General features: G+C 33.9%; 1 protein-coding gene across 9 annotated transcripts in view; it reads right to left on the bottom strand.

Moving 5' to 3' along the window:
- Nucleotides 1–21,981, bottom strand: part of ULK4 (unc-51 like kinase 4) — a 214,300-nt gene that overhangs the window by 169,181 nt on the left and 23,138 nt on the right. For all 9 annotated transcript variants that reach the window (XR_014849839.1, XR_014849840.1, XM_085051341.1 and 6 more), the window contains 3 exons: nt 21,286–21,364; nt 9,335–9,442; nt 4,869–4,952 (listed from right to left, as the gene is read on the bottom strand). Coding sequence is in view for 7 of the 9 variants with exons in the window: in XM_085051341.1 (XP_084907467.1) it covers nt 4,869–4,952; nt 9,335–9,442; nt 21,286–21,364 (271 nt within the window). In the remaining 2 variants the exon portion in view is untranslated. The remainder of the gene's footprint in view (nt 1–4,868; nt 4,953–9,334; nt 9,443–21,285; nt 21,365–21,981) is intronic.

The following is a 21,981-nucleotide window of genomic DNA, read 5'->3' as shown; positions in this document are numbered from 1 at the left end:
TGTGGAAAGGGACCCAGGACTCATGGTCAATGACAAGTTGAACATGAGTCAGCAGTGCCCTGGCAGCCAGGAGGGTCACCCGTATCCTGCGGGGCATAAGGTACAGAATTGCCAGCCAGGCAAGAGCGGGGATTTTCCCACTCTGCTCTGCACTGGGGTGGCCTCACTTTAAGTTCTGTGGGCAGTTTTGGGTGCCACAAGACAAAAAATACATTAAGCTGTTAGAAAGTGTCCAAAGGAGGGCCATGAAGATGTGAAGAGTTTGGAGGGGAAGCCCTATGAGGTGCAGCTGAGGTCACTTGGTCCATTCAGCTGGAAAAGAGGAGACTGAGGGGAGACCTCATTGCAGTCTGCAACTTGCCCATGAGGGGAAGTGGAAGGGCAGACAGTGATCTCTTCTCTGGTGACCAGTGACAGGAATAGCATGAACCTGTGTCAGGGGAGGTTTAGGTTGGATATCAGGAAGAGGTTCTTCACCCAGAGAGTGGCTGGGCACTACAACAGGCTCTCCAGGAAGTGGTCGCAGCACTGAGCCCGACAGAGTTCAAGAAGAGTTTGGACAATACTCCCGGGTACGTGGTGTGACTCTTGGGGTGTCCTGTGCAGGACCAGGAGCTGGACTCTGTTCTTTGTGAGTCCCATCCAACTCAGGACATTCCATGATACTAGGATCTTATCTTATACTGCATATAGATACATACACTTGAGTAACAGCAGAATACTGATAAAGAAACATTCAAACATGAAGGATTTAGGAAGTAACACTGCATTCTGCACAATTCTTCTAAATCAATTTCTAAATACATTTCATCCTTTAATCTAAGAAGACAGAATTAAAAAAAATACAAATATGATTCTAAGAATTAAATCTTAGTTTGGCAACAATTTGCAATATAAAGCCTTCAGAGAGAAGAATAAATATGTAGAAACAAAACTTTTAAATACTTTTTGTGAATTAGTTTTTTACTGTTCTGGCAGTAAGCTGGAGAACTGATATCTAAGAAGAAACTAAAATGATAACATATATGATAAACAGAATTACTCTTATCCTGAAGGCAATTCTGCCACTAAAAAACTGATGTCTAAAGAGGAAATAAAAAAGAGAATATATTGTGATTCAAACTGACCCTGTGATAGTACAGGCTGTACTATACTTTCTGAGAAAACAGTTGTGATTTTATTCTCGTGTCATCTAAATTCTCCTTTCTCCTCCAAATTCACTAATAAGGAACTGTTCTGGCTAAGAATATACATTATAAAACATACTGCCTTATATTAAATTGGCAATTCTTTTTTAAAGATTTATTTTATTATTGAAATTTCTCATTTGTTCAGAACCAAAGCCCTCAGACTTAAATCTTGCTCCCTTATAAAGGAAGTCCATATGGAAGAGGGAAATGTGTACTATATAGCTTTCTGGCAAGCTCTCATTTAATAAAAATCTTGCTTACACAGTACCTTGCACATCCAAGAGACAGAAAATCATCCTTTGTAAACTCATTCACTATTTCTGATTCAAGTATATTCTCCAGGTACCACTCTATAAAATGAAGGATTATGCACCTTCTAAAAAGCCAGACACGGCTAACATGTTTATATTCATTTATCCATGAAAGTGTATTGCCTGTGTACTATTTTTTCAATTCTATGAAGTTATTACTAAAATTGCATATTATTGTGTATTTTATATTTACATGCCATTTGTGAGCAGAAATGGACAGATACAAAGTTTCTGAAAGATTTTTCAATGGTTCCACACTCAGGAAGATAGAAAAGGAGGCTTGCACACATTTTCTGACTCCACTGTCTGGTTTCAGTGAATGACCTCGTCAAAGCAACATAATCCAGACCAAATCAGAGAAGAAGAATTATAAAACATATCAAAAAGTAGTTTGGATATGGGAAAGATTATCAGTTCTAAGAGTAGGGAGGTTGTGAAGGAAGGGAGGGGCAAATGTAAGGGATAAATCAGGGAAGCAGAAAGGTGAAAGGATTGACAGGAACATTAAGTGTGAACAGAAGCAAATGTAAAACAGAAATGAAAGCTGAGATTTCACCTAGTTAAGAGTAGGTTAAACCTTAAATATAATAAAGACAAAAAAATATATGCAGAGTCAATGACAAGATTCAAGTAAGAGATAGGATGAACCATTCAGGGTCAAGTACATAAGGGTAACTCAGCAAAGGAGTTTTGAAAAAATTAAGTAAAATGCATAAAAGAAAAATGGTTGTCACATTAGCATTAGGTACTTAATATTAAATAAGAATGTCCTTTATGAAACAGAAAGTATCTTTCATGACTGGATAGCACAGGAGCAGTGAGAGCCATGCACTTTCAGCAGCAGAAATCAGGACCCTGCAATCTTAGAGACAGCACACAAACATTTAAAAGTTCAACCTAGACAAATACAAATGCCTGGAACAGGCATTTTGTGTCACTGTTGGAAACAGTTGTTGGAAAAGATTAGTAAATAAATATCAGAATGTTTACTACATGCATTCTGACAGACTGCAACATTACACCAAGGCTAAACATGTCAAATCAAGCCTATCATTTACTTATTTATGAGTGTACCAATTGCCTTATTTTGACACATAATTGAACTCGACTGTTCTTTGTCTGAGTTGAAAACCAGCTTCTATCTCAAGTTAACAACACTGAAATGCAGGAAATATGAACTTGTGTTCCCCTACAGATAAAAGACTTTCCCAGTCTTCTACTCTATCACCCTAAAACTCCTTTCAGTGACCCATACACTTTTTTGTCACTGATTTTCAGGCACAGAAGGTATGTGGAAATGACACTACCTGCATTTTCTGAACATTTTGTTCCTTTATAGGCAAATAAAAGGGACACAGATATATTTCAAACTTCCTGTTCTACTGTTCTGTTTCAGAGGGCAATTCTGCTTTGATATTGACAAATCACATAAAACTTCAGAAATCCAAGAACACTTCAGAGTAGTTCATAATGAAACTGAAGAGCAGCAAACTTACCTTACAAAACTCACAGCTATATAAACAATAGTACTGAATGACATGAACTGGTTTTATTTTCTTGAATTCTTATTAAATATATCAAACAAAGCTACCTAACTGGCAAAAAACCTAGAAGTGAGTATTTATAATGCTTATACAATGCACTGTGGTAATTCAGACCTTATTACAAAAAGTTAATTTGCCATTTTCATACATACTGAGACAATATGCCCATAATCTCTTCAGAAAATGTCCTGATGTAAAATTTACTTAACTGAGCTTAGAATAATTACACTTGTTTTATCATTTAATGAAGTATAATTATCTTTTAATTATTAATGTAAGAATGCAAAGCTTACCTACCTCTAACACAGAGAAGCTGGCAACAAATTTTTTCAGAGCTGCACAACCACAGGACAAGAGGCAATGGCCACAAGTGAAAACTCCAATCATAAACAAGTAAAAACTTTTTCCTATTAAGGTGGTGCAGGCATTGCTCAGGGAGATTGTGGGACCATAGTTCTTTGAGACATTGAAGAGTCAAATAGACATGTCCCTGAACAACCTGATCTATTTAGATCTACTGTGAACAGGAGGTTGGAACAGATGACCTCCAGAGGTCCAGTCCATGCTAAAGTCTTCTATAGTTTTACAGCCTCAAACATGTTTTCAAAAACAGGTACCTACATTACAAATGAGCATCCTCACAAAAAGAAAGTGCAGAAGTGCACAGCTGTACTTGGCTAGCCTAGACATAACTTTAAATTTATGCTTAATTAAATTTAATTTGAACTACTGCATGGCAAATGTATTTCTATTTTGTGTCATTTTTCAAGAAAAAATATATCACAATAAATTATTAAGAAAAATTTGACACGTTTCAGCACTAAGAAGTGATTTTATTCTATAGGAATAAATTAGTGTCTTATGGATGTCTTGATTTAGTTTCTCTACACTGTGTATTCAGAAATAACAAGTCTTCCATTACTAAATTTATAATTAAATAGCATCTCACTAATGTGCCTTAGAGTGACATCTTACTCTAATTATGAGCTGGAAATAGTCCACAATACAAACTCAGTTCTGTGTTCTTGATTACGTGAAGGTTTGAAGATATTAAAATGCATCTAGGCTTTTTCTTTATTAATCACAATCTGTAGGCAATAAAGATCTCAAAAAGGATGGAAAAAAGGTATTTCCTCTTGCTTTCCACCCTCTAGCAACCTCTGACACGTTTTCTGCCTTGAGCTTTGCCTTGGGCAAAAATAAAGTCAAGTGGTCTCATGCAAACAGTGAATGTAAACCCTCCACTCAATTCTTTTTCATTTTACAAATGGAACTATATGCATATTTTTCTTCCCTTCTTCTAGCACAGTTAAGCCATCACCAAAACCAAAGAAGAACACAGTATATCACATGTATGCGAATAAACCTAATTATTACTTTTTGGCCTCAAACGAATGCTGACAAGCCAGCAGGATAACAATGCAGTTTTAAAAAACTGTATATCAGCCACTTCAAAAAAGAAACTTAAATCTTGCTCGAAGATTTACAAAGATGTATGAAAATCAAATTGCAAGAGGACAGCACAAACTGTCAGAACATTTCTCAAAAGATGCCTACATCATTAACAAACTTCACATTTATTAACAGTAATTTCTATTTACTACCCATTTCCCCCAACACAAGCAGCAATACATAAATGTTGAATGTACAGAGAACAACACTGCATTAATCTCCCGCTTAGGTCATGGTCTTATGATTATTTAAATTCAAGAGCAATACCTGGTTGACAAGGTACTGCAATGCTGCAGGCTACAATCCTCACACAATGCCTAAAGGGTTATTACTGTGGAGAAATTCTACTGAGGACCATGAAAGAGCCTTACCCCTTCCCGAAGACACCTCATTAGCACAGTGTAAGCAGCTGAGGGAACAGCCCAGCATTCTCTGGGGTGCTCCCCTTTTTCTTCCTGAAATGAAGCCAACGGCACAATCAATTAAATCAAAAAATCACAACAATCTCAGTCACATAAAAAATGGGTAACAGATTTTTAATAAGGCTCAGATTATACACATTTGAAATTAACATATGCAATTAAATATATGAAATTTCAGGACGTTATTGCTATTTAATTTTATTTCATGCACAGCATAGACATTTATATTTATTAGCTTATTTAAATATCCAAAATCCGTAACAGAATTTGTTCTACTATTTCTGCATTTTATCAATTCATTCTAATTCAAAGAGACACAAAAAAGTGTCTGTTCTTTCATTCCTCTCAATTATTTTGACTACATTAGAAAGAGACAACTGACTATTAAGAGTAGAAATGCTTCTCTTTAAGTGTGATTTAATTATACCAAACAAACTTTTTTTTTGTAGTTAAAAAAAGTAAACTTGCTTTTGAAAAAAATGCTCAAAGTTATACAAAGAGATACCAAGTGTTTAAGAAAACTTATTATATGATATAGCCTTCAATACATATGAACACTGTTTCAAGACCTTAATGTGTATTTCCTTGAAATCACCCTGTTAGAGAGGTTAATTCACTACTAGTTGAATAAGGGCTTAATTCTTCCATTAGAAGTGAACTCCACTTCCCCCTTTCCCTGCAATATCCTATTGTAAAATTTCAACTTTAAATGGGGACACTTGGATATCAGATTGAGATTTAACTGCAACAACTTCCATATTCAGGCTGGTAACACAGAGCTATTAGCAAGTGGAAAAAACATAACCTCTTTTGGGAAAGAAAGGCAGAAATGATAGGCATTAGATGTGTGAAGATGATAGGCCACAAAATCATGAGAAATTTGTTTTAGTAAGTAGACAAAGGATGACAAGCAATAATTTCTTCAGAAATTCTCAAATATTCTTGGATTATTTTTAGCATTCTAATTAACTGCTTTTTAATAACAATTATAAGATGGGCAAGGTAAGGGTTAATGATTCAGAAACAAATTATACTTTCTAAATTTGCTGGTTTCTGAGTGTCTTACAGTAATTCAACATATATGATATGATATGATCATTTCAGGCATTTAATTAAAGCATGGCAAATTAGCATGGAAGACTACTACTGAATTGTCTATACTGCCAATATTTCTTTATTGAAAACAAAATTTTATTTGCCACATATATCCACAGAGAAAATGAGTTTGTTAAATCTCCCATTTGTAAGCTTTGTTTCTGCTGACTTTGTATTAGGGAGCACTGGACAATATAGATACTAATAGTAAGAATGGCTTGACATCCAGCAGATGGAGTGGGTCACATCAGATCCACTACATTCCACCTCCTCCATTTTATCTGAGTAAGAACATCCTGAGATGTCATCACAGTTTGTCTTCCAAGGCATTGTATATAAGTTTAAGAAAACACAGTCCAAGTTTCAAGAAAGTAAAAGTAGATTACTTTCAAACAGGCAAAAGTGGAATCTTTTCTACCTGAAAGAGTGAGACAAGACTAAAAGTCAAAACAGAATTAAAATGATAATCTGTGACAGAACAGGCATGGGTCTGCTTCCTCATTGTATTCACCTAATTTAACCAGGAATTCTTTCAAGTTCTTTTGTAACCGTACATATTAAATGTACTATGAAATAAAAAGCCCTAAAAATTGTGCAGTCCTAAAACATTAATAGTTCTTCCATTCTTCAAACTGATTAATGACTTTCTGCAAGGTTTAATCTCTATTTAGAAATAAAAAAAGGCAAAAGGGGCATGAATCTCAGTACCGTTCTTAATTACCTAAACATTAATGTACACCATTTGACACTTAATAAACTTAAACATATCACCAAACACTGGGGAATCTTCCTACTTTTTGCTCACAGCCCATGTTGATTTTGATTAAACTTTGGGTTCTGCACCCTAATAACACAAACAGCACAAAATGAATAAAAATATTACATAGAACTTGAAAGTTTTCCCCCAAGGCAATCCACTCAAGAGTATCAGAACATGCTCCCTGGAGTCTGTTCATGCTACTTGTGAATTGCTCTTGGCTTCTGTTTGGAATAAAAATGCAGAGATGGAGTGTAAGATCTTACCTACAAGATCTCATATGCACGTACACACACAATATCAGACTTTAGGATTGTACAGAACCATTATGATTATCTGGACATTTCCCAGTATTTTCTGAGCCATAGAAGTGCAAGCGGCAATGTGTATTTTATGTAATGAATCATCCTGCACCTAAATAGCTGAACTTGATTTTAAGTATTTGATAAATTTATGATTTACCAAATGTGCATATGAAAAAGAAATAATTCTTACCATTATTCAATATTAAAATTGTGGGTGGAGCTAGAAACACTTCACAAAACCCCAGAGGTAATAAATCAACACATAAAATCAGCCATACCCTCAAAAACTTACAGATTAAATGAAAGTATTTGGCTTTGTATTTGGATAATCAATCAGGCCAAAGAAAGATCAAAATGGAAGAAAACAAGAAAAACAACTGCATAGTCCTTAACTAATTAGATGCAGCTATGATTTATTTTTCTTTATCAGTCAAGTCATAAGGCTTTGCTGTTTAAAGATACAAGTTGGCAATAAACTTTCTTGTTTCATTTATTATATTACCCCTGACTTGCTATATGATCTCAGCAAGGTCATTCAGCACTACTGTTCAGCAGTTTAATTGAGCAACAAAATGCTTAAGCACTACAATATTCTATAGTTAAATACATATAGAATAGAAAAATGAAAAGTGCTTTTCTTAAAATTGAAGGGTTAGTATCTCCAAGTATACAAATCACACTGATATTTTTGAAATTTTACCAAGGCATGGTGTCTTGAGTTCATATGCATCCAAATATTTATTCCTACACTCTAATTTCTTAGCTCTATATATATGCAATAATATTCTTACATAATTATATTATATAATTATATTAGTATATTAATATGTATTATTATTAATATAATAATTATTATATAACACAAAGCAACCCATTTATATATATATATCACCAACCTTGAAACATGACAGAGTTGCCATTTTAATGCAAGTTGTCATGCTTCAAACGTTACGAAGTTCATACACAGACTCCAAAATTTGTCAGTTCACATTTTCAGAAGGAAAAAATCTGTGCAAATCATTTTGGTGTTACACAACCAGTGTTAACAGAATTGTTTCAGCTATCAGAGTTTATCAAAATAAAATCAAGCCATGCAAAATATGCCTGCCAAATACAATTTTCAAGTTGGAGTTTTAAGTTTATTTGTTTGATGATAGCAGATACAAATATTTTCTCTTGAGGAAAATGAGAAAGTATTAAAACCTATAAACTGTGACTGTGGATGTGTTTTTCAGAACATAATTTCTCATTATAAGACTAAGTTCAGTGAGTGTGTATTTGACAAATACTTTGGCAACTGTCCAACAAAAATAGGACTATGCTTGCCATTCTACAAAATCCAAGGTAACCACTCCATCTTGTGGAACATGCAAAGGAGCTAGAATGTAAAGAAAATAAAACATGGAAGTTCAGTGCAAAGCCATAACTAAAGCCAAAATAACAATTCATTTGCTACTTTCACTCCATACCAATTGACTTGTTAAATTAACATGTCCGCACTCAGAGCCATTAGGTGATGCAGATAATACAAAGACTTCAGAGAAGCCAAGGTTAGACTTTTTCTGCTTGAAGACACCTTTGTTTTTATTAAGTAAAAGAGTATTTTACTCTTTGAATAAGGAAAAAGAAATGTGATGGTTTAAAGGAGCTGTCAACTTCAATTCTTAATATTGACAGCATTTCTTTCCTACAAATAACCTCTGATTACTTTTAATGTGAATCTACTATTTCTAGACTGCAGGTTTAAATGAGTTTTAATCAGGAATAAACACAAGTCAATTTGAAATGAAACAGGATCATGCAATTTTCTTTTCCATAATGCTGTGAATCCAACCATGCCACAATAAGATCTAATATGGACTATATATAGAGATATACTAATATACTAATATGTTGATATTCTTCTTAATTTATTGATATTATAGGCTGTCCTGACACATCCTGTTTAATCAACATCTCTAGCTGAGATGTTCAAACCTTTAGATCTGCCACTTGGAGGCCAGCAGTGTTTACAGTGGTTGATTAAATCCTTTTACGAAGTTAAAATTCTGCACTTGAAGAATGCTGTTTAACTAATCTCAGATGAAGTAAACAATTGGACTAACATGTTTCTTGAAGTAGAATAAGTATTAGAGAAGATAGAAGAACCAGAAACTGTTGACTATACAAATGACAAAGTAATTTGATTTTTTGGTCTACTTTTCCATGGGACATTTTCTCACATTTGCCAAATTTGTAAGAACCACTTGCAGTCTTACCTTGCTGGCAATGAGGTAAATCAGCTCCCCAAGTGCTGGTAGAAAGCATTGCTTCAATTTGCTGTTTCTGAAGTTCTCTCTGATTAGTTCAGTTAAAAGTGTAATTGCCTAAATTGAAAAAATCAATCAACAGAAGAACACGTAGTATTTTGTCAAGCAAAATGTACTGCTAAAGGTAAAAAGCTTTATCTCAAATGCCATCTTACTGATACACTCTTCACTTATGCTAGAGAGCCATTTGCAAGGGATTTAGTAAGCACTGAATGACAAGAAAAAATAATTATTACAAAATATTATATATGAAATATGGAGAAAAATGCAATAAGGAATTAGTCAAGGTGACAAATTATCAGCTATCTGTTCTTCAATTTCCCTCAGGACAATAGAAATAGATTGCCAGGAAAAAAAAAGCCTACTTGCAGTTCCTGTGTTTCTGTCAGAAGATCTGAAAGTTCTCACCGTCAGAATACAAAGAGAACAAACAAGATGAAACCTGTAATGATGTCTTTTGTGTAGATATTATATAAAGGATAAGAACTATTAAATTTTCTCTCCTGATCTCTAAGTTTACAGGTGACGTACTCTGTAAGAACTGGATATATCATTTTAGTATTTCAAATTTTTGTATTTCAATAATTTCTGTATGCAAAGCATATGTGTGTGTGTGTGTGTGTGTGTATGTGTGCATACATGTGTGTTTACATACGTGTGTGTATTTATATGTGCGTGTGTGGTATTTATAATGAGGAGGTGGAAAGAAATTAGAAGCTTTGATCTCTTGTGCAGGTGATCTAGTAAGAAATCACTTTCCCATGCCGAAGTATTTGTTAGTAAAGCACTCTTTCTTTCTTGGAGCATGAAGGAGTTATTCTCAATTTCCCTTGTTTTACTTCACCTTCTAACCTTAGCAGCTTCAAAACTCCAATCTTTTTACAGCAAAATCATATCAAAACTGGAAATGCAGTCTTCAAATCAAAGCAAAAAATATCACTAAACAAACTTTGACCTGCTCCCCATTTTTTTTAATGTATTGCTGTGGTCATTAACTGCTTTCAGAGCATTTCTACAAATTGTATTCAGAAACTTTAATTAGCCTGCCATTCCAGAGAGAGCTTCACTTCCATATTTAAGAAATAAATGCATCAGTATGTTTTAAAGCTTCTAATATGTCAGTTTGAGAAAGTAGTAGTCAAGTTGATTCAAGTGCAATTCTGCATCAAAAGATGAACACATAATGAGAGCATTTTCTCCTTTGTCAGATTTCCTTTCTATAGCTATACAGACTTACTCTTCCTTTCCTGATGACACATATTTTGAGAACTGCTTTGACTGCAGAATCAATACCACTTGATCAGTACCTTGTCACTGTGGCATTAACAGATATTACATATACCCAGTTAACATGCCTCAACTTTGCCTCCTTAGACTGAGGGTGAACACGCCATGAGATAGTATTTAAACTATACAAAATTGATTAACTGTGTAATAACACAATCTGCTGACAATATTTCCACCACTAGCTAGGGACATCAAATCATCATGACACCTAAGTTAGACTTGTTTGTTTGCAGGCAGAAATTGAAGTAAATACAAATCAATTTGTACATCTGCTATAAAGGATCAAGGCAGGCTGCTCAAAATTATCAGTTTTAATGATGAATCTCAGCCAGCAAAAAACCCTGTATCAACACTAGTACTGGTTTGCACCTGCAATACTTGTTTTCCTAAAGCATGGTTAATATATTGGTACGTTTTGATGACACGTGATCTAAACACATTTACATGTGCAGTCCTACAATTCTGTATGTTCTATTAAATGAAACCGTGATTTAACCTTTGTGTGTAGCAAATTATATATTCACTATATTCACTTGCACTAAGGACTATTTGGCTGCCTTACCACCCAATTGAAGTTTAACAAAACAGTCATTTACATTAAATATACTGGGTAGCTTATCCATCTTCTGTGTTTTGGGGTTTTTTGTTTGTTTGTCATTACAATTAAGAATTTAAGATTTAAAATGAATGAAAATCCAAGAACAATATTTCATATTCATGAACAGAAATTATTGTTTCTTATTCTCCTTCAAGATTCTAGGACAAGCTATTATTTTTATTCTTAAGAGATTCTACTTGTTATTTTTATTGTAAAGTGATAAGAAAAGTAATTCTTCTCATATTCCAATTCCTACTCTTTTCTCATATATGAATGAAAAAAGAGGTAAATCTGAGTTAACCAAATTACGAAGTAATTTCCTTTCTTCTGCCAAAAAGCTAGTCAATAGTGCAATAAATTCAAGTTTTTATGTGAAAAAAAATTGTTCATTAGACAAGAGGGAAGATGTAGCTGAAGAAATCTGAGCTATTAGTGACTGACTTGTGCTGAAATTGTTACATCTTTGTTAAAGAGAAACAGAAATTGCATGAAATCTTATAGTTATTATCTTCATATATTATAATAAATTTGTCCATAAAGGGTTAAATTTAGTAACTGTAAGAAGATCCGCTGTGGCTAGCACAGGTTTTTCCCACGGGAACTCTTCTTGTGTTTTGTAAATAAAGATAAAGTTTGAGTGTTGTTGGAACAGTGTCCCAGAGCTTGGACAGTGCAGGCCTGGCCAATCAGGCCTGGGGGAAAGCTTCTGACTGACCAATCTGGGTGACTTTTGAGAACTCTATATATGTGATGAAATCAAAACAATAAAGGTCATTCCTTCTTGCCACTGAGAACTGATGCATTCATTACTCTGTTAGCTGCTCAACAGCGACAATCCATAACAAGAACAGAGTACTATGGGAGAAGGCACTGAATATTAAATAATTACCACACATTACAGAGGATACTCATAATCTCTTAAATACAAGTCTTTATTTACCACACTCAGCTAATGGTCTCATCTTCTCTAGAGCACACAAAATAGGGAATTGCCCTATGATTTCCCTCCTTTCACTGAACACAATTAAGTAATCAAATATTAGACAAGTGTAGGAAATGGAGTTCACAGAATATCTCACATGCTGAACTGGCAGAGTGTCTGTGCAAATAACCTATTTAAGATCTTCTTGTGTCCTCTGCAATGGAAGCTATGAAACAGGAAGTTGGGATTCATTATCTGTATTACAAGCACAATTATACAGAAATACAAATATTTTTATAAAACACATCTAATGTTTATATTATATAAAGTGCTCATCATTTTACAAACACATTTTAAATTAACTAAAAGGAAGAAGACAAACTATTTTCTGTTCTTGACAGGACACTTCTAATCTTGACAATACTGATTTGGACAAGATTTAAAATATTGTTTCATCCTTTCATAAGGAAAAATACAAGACTTGAAAAAAAAATCTGCCTTGACACTTTGGTTCAATGTTAAAGGGTGGTATAGATTTTAGATAAAGAAAGTACCACAGTGTGTGTGGGAAAATGCACAACAGAAAAATCAAATTTATTCTAACTACAGACTGACAAATAAAATCTCCTTCTTACCTATCGTTCATTCTTTTTCTTTTCAGCCTGCCTATATTTTCCCTTTCACAGAAGTAAACAGTAATGAACTGCAAGTCCTACACTGTCTAGGAAAAGCATCTTAAATTTAATAAATTACCTACACCTTTTACACTAGCTGTCAAACTGAATAGATATAGTATAGTTATAAGAAGAAAATAAAGAAGGAAGTTTCATAACTGGACAGACAGTCATTGCCTTAATTTACAACAATAGCGTGTGGAGTTGATCTATTACCTGTGGCAGATTCTCAATCTATTTCAGGCTGTATCTAGAAGTTTCTCTGCAGTTTCAAGAGTCCAGAACAAGTGAAAATTACAGCATATTCAAAAGAAGAAGGTATTTTATACCTTAACTTGTAGAATGGCAATGTACTGATTTACATTACTACATCTCTGATTTATTAGTATGACTGTCTGCAAGTATTAGTGGAAATTAAAATATATTTGTAATTCTTCAAACCCTTACAGTGATAAAAGCTGTCTATGCCTCAAGCATAATGGAAATTATTTTTTAGTTCATTTTCTTGTGAGTGCACACACATCATGTAATGTGGGCAAGTAATGACAAAGCAATCTGACTTTTGTCTGAGAAAAGCACTCTCACCAGCTTAAGAAAGTATGCCATGGTTTTATTGCCACTAACCAGAAAAGAAACTAGAGTAATATTCATACCAAGTACTCATCTTTAAAAGGGTACATGAAAAAAAACCCAAACTACCAGCTTTCTCTGAACATCTCAACTACAACTGGGTCATGAAAGAAGGAAGACTGAAGTCTGACCATCAGACTATGGATGTGGCATTAATGCTATCCAGAATATTGGCGGGGGGGCGGGGGGGGGGGAGGGAAGAAAGAGAATAAAAACCATATTGCAACTCCTCTAAAACTCTTCAAGGGAACAATATAAGACGGAGGTGTAACATTTTTCCAGGTGGAATACAATGCAAAATTGATTCATTATGAAAACTCTCATCTTTTCCATAACTGCTGGAGGAAGAGTTCATAGTAGATGAGCAGCCAAACCAGATGTCATGAACTCAAAAGGAGGTTCAGCTTGCTTTGGAATCAATTCAAGGTCTCAAAGGGATAAAATCAGAAACAAATAGTAGCAATTAACTTATAAATCTGGTATGTTTACTAACAAATCAAAAATGCATGTAAAAGTACTGCTAACAAGCTTTGGAGTTTGTTTGTTTGTTTGCTGGTTTTTATTTTTGAGAAAAAAATTGTTATTTCTTCTCCTAGTCTGTCATGACAGTTGTATGATTACATCAGCTCAGTTGCAGTTTGTGAATATATCAGATTTCCACCCCAGCCTTTAGTTTGAAGCTTTTTAATGACAAGAAGGACTAGGTAAAAAAAATTGTCTCTAACAGCAAAGAAATCCTGTTTTCATTTTTGCCAAGACCACAGGAAGAAAAAGATTGCTCAGGAGCCCAAGCAGCAAAGATTTCTGCCTTCAAAACTGAAGTCAGTAGCAACCAACTGAAGCTGGTTTACCTCGAAAGATGCTAACTGGAACTAGAAATCAGTCTCCACAGAATAAGGGTTAGTCAGGACCATCCAAGGAAGTGGTATTTTTCTTTCTTTTTTTCTCTTCCTTATTTTTATTCTATTCTTAAATTGAAGTTACTCTAAGTGAACATCTGCTTTCAAGCAGTGGGCCTGCTACCCACCTTTTAGAAGCCATGCTGATGACATTCTTAAAGACCAATGCCCATCAATAAAATATCCATGTAGAATATTTTAGATTATTTGTACATATCTATTTATTCTACATATCTATTTCTACATACATAATATGAGATATAGAATATCTCATTTTAAAAAATAAAATTATAGGGGGTTTTCCACAAATTTTCTTTGAAATTAGTTCCCTTTGAGTATTGCAAATTCCTTCATTCTGCTCAGTGAAGACACAAACTGGACAAAACAACAGCTCTTCCCTACAGAATTCTTTTTCAAATGTGTTTCAGACAAAAATAAGTCTTTTTTTCCCCCAGATGACAGCCAAAAGGTCTGGTATTTAGAGGAAAAGCTAGGACTACAACTAATACACAAGCAAGCTTGCCTAACACTGAGTCTGGTTTGAGTGTCTTTTAGTGCAGTAATGAGAAGACATCAGGAAATCAAGCTTTTCAGCTACCACTAGTGTGCAATTTGTATCACAAAAACATGCTGTAGCCTAATTGTGTCAATCAGGCAAATATGTGCTTTAGAGGAAAAGGCTGGATTATTTTCTTCTGTTCCTAGTCTATGATTTGATTAATTCGCAAGTGCAAGACTAAAGGAGGTGGAAGAAGGGCTCTCTTTTATGTTAATTCTTTAAGGTATGCACTTAGTTCTAAGAACTAAACAGTTCAGTGTGCAAATTGTACAACAACTTGCATAGACCCAAAGTTGGTTGGTGCAAAAAAGATTAAAGTACCAAAAATATATTAAAACCAAATTCTCAGCTATGTAAAGCTTTGATTAAAAAAAACCAAACCAAACCAAACAAACAAAAAAAACCCCCACACTTTACAGCATGCCACAAGGAATTGCAATATTATGTGACTTTGCAAACATCACACAAACAACACAAACAATATCAAAATTATTTCAGGAAACATTTAAGGCCTTACACAGATATGTGTTTTCCAAAGTTAATAGAAAAAATAATTTGTTTCATGTCAAGAATCTTAGGCACAAAATTTTTTCCATGTGGTCTCTTCTTCTCACAGCCAGAATGCCAACTGCACATTTTATTTTCTGTATGTATTTGATGGTTCTGCTGATACTGTAGCAATGTAAGGAAAGCAAATATTTCACTTCTTCCACAGAAAAAAAAATGTTCCTGCCAAGCTGTTTTAACTAATGAAACAATATTCCATCTAGTTCAGCTAGCCTTTCACACCCCAAATGTATCTCCAGTGTATATGGCATATATGACATCTATACATATCACTTCCAGAGACATTGATATTTATCTGCTGAAGGAAAGGCTCCGAGAGGCACAGATCTTCATTATCCCAAAAATAGCAGACTTGTAGAAAAAAAACCCTAAAACAACACAGCAGTTTTACTATCACAAGAACTAAATTGAAGACTATTGCAAACAGATACGCTGGCAGAACCACTGATATAATTTAATGGGAAAATGTACTATTTCACCTCTCAAAGAAAATAGAGTAAATTTAACAGACTATGAAAACATTATCAATTAAATGTCTTTTAAAATGGTAGAGTCTTTGCTTCAGTCAGACAACTAATTGAAGAAAATTGCAAAAAGTTATTTAATCCTGTAATCAGCAATATATACTTTCTCCTTCCTAACTGAAAATTTTCCTTGTTTTCTACTACCAGCTGGTTTTGGACTTCAAACATAAAGCAAGCCCAAATAATTGGATTGATAAAAATAATTTTTTGCAAGAGGAAAAAGGAGAATCTTCAATTATGATAAAAGGTCTTAATATTTTCTCCAACAATCCAGAATTGCCATGCTTGACATATGCACTCTTAATTTAATTATATTTCCATTTTCTCTTTATTAACTCAGAAGAACTTTTCTCAAACACACCATTTCTGCTAATTTACCTGAGAAATGTCAATTTTTCATTTGTCTTCCTGCCACGTGCCTCAGGCAAGTATGGAAGTTGTAATTCAGTGAACCAGGTTGTTGAAAATAAATTGAATAAATTTATTACAGAGGTTGAAAGTTTACTAGAAGTCACTCAAAAAACTTAAAGGGAAATCCCTCTCACTGTTACCAAAGTATTAAGAGACAATCCTGATTATGTCAGAAATAACTGTAAGGTTTTAAGCAATTTACAAAATATGTGTGTATATGAACATACGTAAATACACACATACTCTCCTACATCTTCTATCTCCTGCCTACCGATTTTTTTAATTCGGGTGGGTTTTGTTTGGTGTTGGGCTTTTTCCCACAGAAGAGATACCAGGTCAAAACAAGGAAAGGGCCCTTGGAGAAAACAAACAAGGATACACTATGATCATTTGTGAGCAGACTCAAAAAGTTATTTTACAATAGAACAACATTAAAACTAAATTGGTTTGGAATAAATGGCTGAATCAAACAATTTTTATTTGAAACTCACTGCAATATAGGCAGACATGGACAGGCTTAGAAACAGGAGTTATCAGAGAGGTAAGCTATGAACATGACTTAAAATTGGCATTCTGTATGAATTTGAATGACAACAAACTGTAGACCTTAAGCAATATAGATACAATCAGCTAGCTGGAGTATATATAAGAGTTTACAGGTCATAAAACTGCACCCATAACAATATAGCTGCTTTCCAGTTGTTTTCCAGCTGTGGAAAACAACTACTGAATTGTACTTCAATAAAAAGTCAGAAATAAAAAGGCTCAAATTATATGGAGTTTGAACTTGGATGAAAACACAAATATGGGTATTTCACCACTTTGACAAAGGAATCAAAGCTCAATATTATGGAAATACTCTGATATGTTGTCATCCTCCATGGGATATTTAGTTCATTAATTTGGCCATGGAATACACTCAGCCAAAGGCATTGCAAAGAAACTTGCAGTGTGAAGGTTCCAGCAGGTTCTCTGAACCTCTTAAACACTCAGTAGAGCAGTCGACCCTGGTCTTTTAAAAAAAGAGGCACAACTCCCTAGGTCATAGTGTGACACTGACATTCCCAATTATCAAATTTGTATAAATAAGGAAAAGGACTGGATTTTGCCACCAAAAAGATCAGGCAGAGAACGACTCCTGGATGGTTTCGTTCCAGACAGAGCAGGACACTGCTCCCTGACATGGAAGCACACTGTTAAATTGCTCTATCATCTCTTAGAAAAACAATAGCCTGGGTCCGAAATGCCACATCAGAGTGGCTGCATCCCAGGTGGCAGAGGGCCCAATATATTCACAGAAGGGAAAGGACAATAGCTTCTGTTAACAAATATACCAAATTAGATATACATGGAAACAAGCCTTCCTAACTATGGAAGAATTTTTTTCCTGTAAGACAAAGAACAGAATCCTGGAAAGAATGTGTTTTTTTTCATTGAATTTTAGTAACCAGTTTCAAAATCTAAATACAAAAACAAAACTTTAAAGTTTATATGTTTTCCTAGGATAACTAGGAATAAATAAGAGGAAATTATGTTTCAGATTCATAAAGGGCAAATCCATGGGGGAAAAATTATATTGTCAGGAAAAAACATATGACCTATTAAAATATTTTATTGCAGCTGCACAACAGAAGAAATTGCACATAAAATGTCTTCATCTGCAGTTATACAAGAGATCAATTCCCCTATTGTATTCTAAGATCAGTGTCATTTTTTCTCATCAATGCAATATACTTCTAAAAAACACTTAACTGGAAATAGATCAACTGCAATTGAATTTACAGATATAAATATTCATTTATTCTAATTTTTTCTAATATGACCTACATATTTGAATACGTCAGCAGAATAAAGACAGTACACAGTTGCACAGTTCCATGCTTGTCTAGCCTGTGAAACAGTAGTTTACATGCATTTTATTTTGTGTTTCAGTGACCTCTGGTGGTTACATTCAAAGGAAACTGCTGCTCCCCAACTACCTAAATAAGAACTTTTAAAAACAAACCCAAAACATTAATTCTTCAAAAACCAACAAATCATAGGCTTTTGGACTTTAGCCTGTAAAATGAGGATAAGGCTTCTTTTCCTTCCTGAAGTTTTTCTGCCTCCTCAGGGCTTAATGTTACTACTATTTATAAAACCATTTTAACAACAACAACAACAACAACAACAACAACAACAACAACAACAAAAAAAATGGAACGGTACAGATTCAACCTCAAAGATAGAGGAACTACCCTTAAATAAATGTCTAACTGGTAGAAGGCAGTAGGGGGTGGAAACAAAGAGTCAGCTTTTAATATGTAAGGGCCAGCAGTGGCAACCTGCACAAGTCTCTACTAGGTCCTGCGGTTCCTTAAAAGTACAAAACAAATCACAAATAAGCGATGAGTATATAATGAGGTAGCAAAAAAAATGCAAAGGGGCCACAACTGAGTGATAAAAACTAGAAAGAAAACTTGATATAAAAGCATGGTACACATATGGGGCAAAAACAATTCCAGAATCACATCTTCACAAGCTCTCAACTGACTTTTTAGACTTGGGAACAAGTTTTGGAGCTAAAGGAGATCACCTCTATTTAACAGGTCAAAAAAATAATCAAACAGTAGTAGAAGTTACTAGGAATGGAAGAGGAAAGAAAACACAAGAAAACCCTACCAATAGATAGATTTCCTATATCTTCAGACTGTAAAACCTGGATCACAGAGTGTCGTTCTAGACTGTGTTGCTCTGACTAGCTACAGCTTGATGTTAACAATTCCTAAATCACAATAGCAACCAATAAACTTTACCTGGAGCATCAGATGGCTCATATAAGTGGATAAATTACAGCATTATATTTAATTCTGTATATAATGCTGATTGAAAGGTTTGCTTTGTTGTGGTTTTTTTAAGCACCACACAAAATAGCTGACGGTCAACAAGCATGTTCAACCAACTCACAGGTTCCTCTGAAAGGAGCAAAGGGGAATACAAGTCTAGATGAGAAATTCCTCAATGACTCCTTCCTAGTTTTCCTATAAATGACCTATTAAGTTTTCTGTACTACCTACAGTTATTTGATTTTACATTATATATGCAAAAATAAAATTGAAGATATGAAAATATTATAATTCAATCTAATATTCAATATAATCTGTGTTTTCCTCATTCTAATTTTGTGTAAGCACTAAAATATTTTTTAACTCAGATATTACTTTGGGAGAAAAAAATTGAATTAATATCATTAAATAATGCACAGTAGATGCATTTTGAACTCAGACTTATTAATTTTTTAAAAATCATTATTTTCTCAATGAATGTATATAAAAACTAATTTTAATTGACATAATTATGGGGCCAGAAAGTTAAAATGCAAGTTAACTTTTCCTTTCTGGTCCTTCAGTTTCAATGTCACTGGTCTTTGACTTAACTTGGTTTTTGAAGTACATGGATACTTCTAAAAATGCTGAATTCCATTTGTAAATGACTTGTATGTTCCATTAAAAAAATCACTGGAAACATTTTGAATAAAATAATATTACAATTCAATGCATAACTACTTCAATCTATTTCTTTTAAATACAAAAGCTGACTAGGATATGTGTTTTCTGATGGAAACTGGGAAGCTAGGGAAACTATTGCTAAACATATCAGTGCTAACCACCTGAACAAACATCTGAAGACAAAAGCTATATGAACATCTCAAAATCACTTTTGATTATTTTCACTGGAACTTTTTAAAGTTAAATATCAGAAAAAAATCTGCCACATAAAAGAGCACACCTAAACTGTGACCTGGAATTCAATTGTCATGCAGCTGCAGGTATTGAAAGGCTTTGACCAAACATGAATGACTGTAACTATAAGGATTTTTGCCTGACTGTAACTTTACAAAACAAACAACAAACCCTAGGTAACAACAATAATGTTTTGAGTTCAGCTTTCACTACAGCATGGGAATGTTAAGCAACAAAGCAATATAATCACAATCATTTCTAATATTCATTAAGAAGAACTCAGAGGTACCTAAACCAGCAAAAACTTCCTTAGCTGCATTTCCAAAAAATCAGGTATTAACCACTAACTGTATCTTCCTACATGCCAGATCTGCACAGCATACAGGCATATTTACAGCTTGTGTTTAGCAGTTGGATCTTACATTCAAACTCCCATTAAATTCAAGCTCTAGCTTCACCTAATGAAGTAGAAATGTCACATTCACATTTTAAACAGACATTAAACAGCACATTCTGTCAAGATTTTGCAATCTGTGTTCATGTGTCACATGCAAGAAAAGGACAGTAAGACCACTTAATCTAATCAGTCTTCTGTTTAAGTCAACTACTGACCATATAATATCAAACAAGAGTTAAAAATACATTTCTTCTCCAAAGAAAATTACATGCCCTTCATTACTCACATTCTTCAAGAATTGTGAGGAATCTCAAATTAGTCCCATCTCAATAAATTCTTTGGAAAAAACGATCTCTAAGAATAAATTGTACTATTTTTATACTAATTATAATTGCATTTCAGGAAAACCAAATAGGTCAACAGTTTCTTCTTTCTACATGCATAAGAAGGATGACAGTGACTACTTGATTTTATGAAAAGGAGAGAAAAATGCTAATTTTATCATTGGCGGCCACAGGTTAGTAAAGATCAGAACTACAATTACATAGAATAAGCTTGTAAATTTATACATTTAATTAATGGATTACATTCCACTTTACGCTTATGAGTTAAAAATAAAGCAGGGTTCCAAAAAAAAAAGTTGTGAAACCTTCTGACATAAATAGTAAAAGCATTAACAAAACTCCCTGTCAAATAAAAAGGAAAGTTACCTCAGAAATAGGTACATTTTCTCCAAGTTCAGATGTGTGTAACGCCAGTAAACCAATCACTCGAGCAACGCTAGCACGTCTGCGTATCAAATAAATATTTTGTAGGTGCAGAAAATGTATTTACAAAATACTACAAAAACAATTATATCTTGTTTGTGTTACACATAGGTTGCTAAGGGCAGGAGAAAATTGACGGCATATTTACTGCTCAGATTTTCTTATTTCTGTTTTCTTTGTATCAGCAAGTTATTTCAGTGTTTCAGCTCAATTTTGCAGTAAATATATGCATAAAGACATTTCTCTAGCTCTGAAGAGTGAAGATTCTTTAGTTTGTTAGGATTACTTATAGTCACATTCATATTCGGTTTCTATATAATACAGAAAATCCCTACAGATAATTTAAACCTTTCAGGATAGCTGAAAAAGCAGAAATTAAGTCTTTATCAGCAAATCAGTTTTAAATGTTCCATTAAAGGAAAAAGTTGGAAAAATAGAATCTACGTTTGTGAAACAAACAGCAGAGGGCACTAACACATTGAAATAGTCCTGACAGGTACTGAAGAAAAAGCTACCATTATAGTTATTTCACTCTATTGTTGTATGGAATTGGTTTATTCAGTAATTTTAAGTAACTATTTGAAACATTAAGTTATATAATATCTAGATAAAATTTTAGATATTTTCTATAATCTTTGG

This window comes from Lichenostomus cassidix, chromosome 2 (genome assembly GCF_008360975.1).
Source record: "Lichenostomus cassidix isolate B80296 chromosome 2, HeHo_3.0, whole genome shotgun sequence".
Taxonomy (NCBI): Eukaryota; Metazoa; Chordata; class Aves; order Passeriformes; family Meliphagidae; genus Lichenostomus; species Lichenostomus cassidix.
Note: the sequence above shows the minus strand (reverse complement) of the source record. Positions and strands in the feature narration are given on the sequence as shown.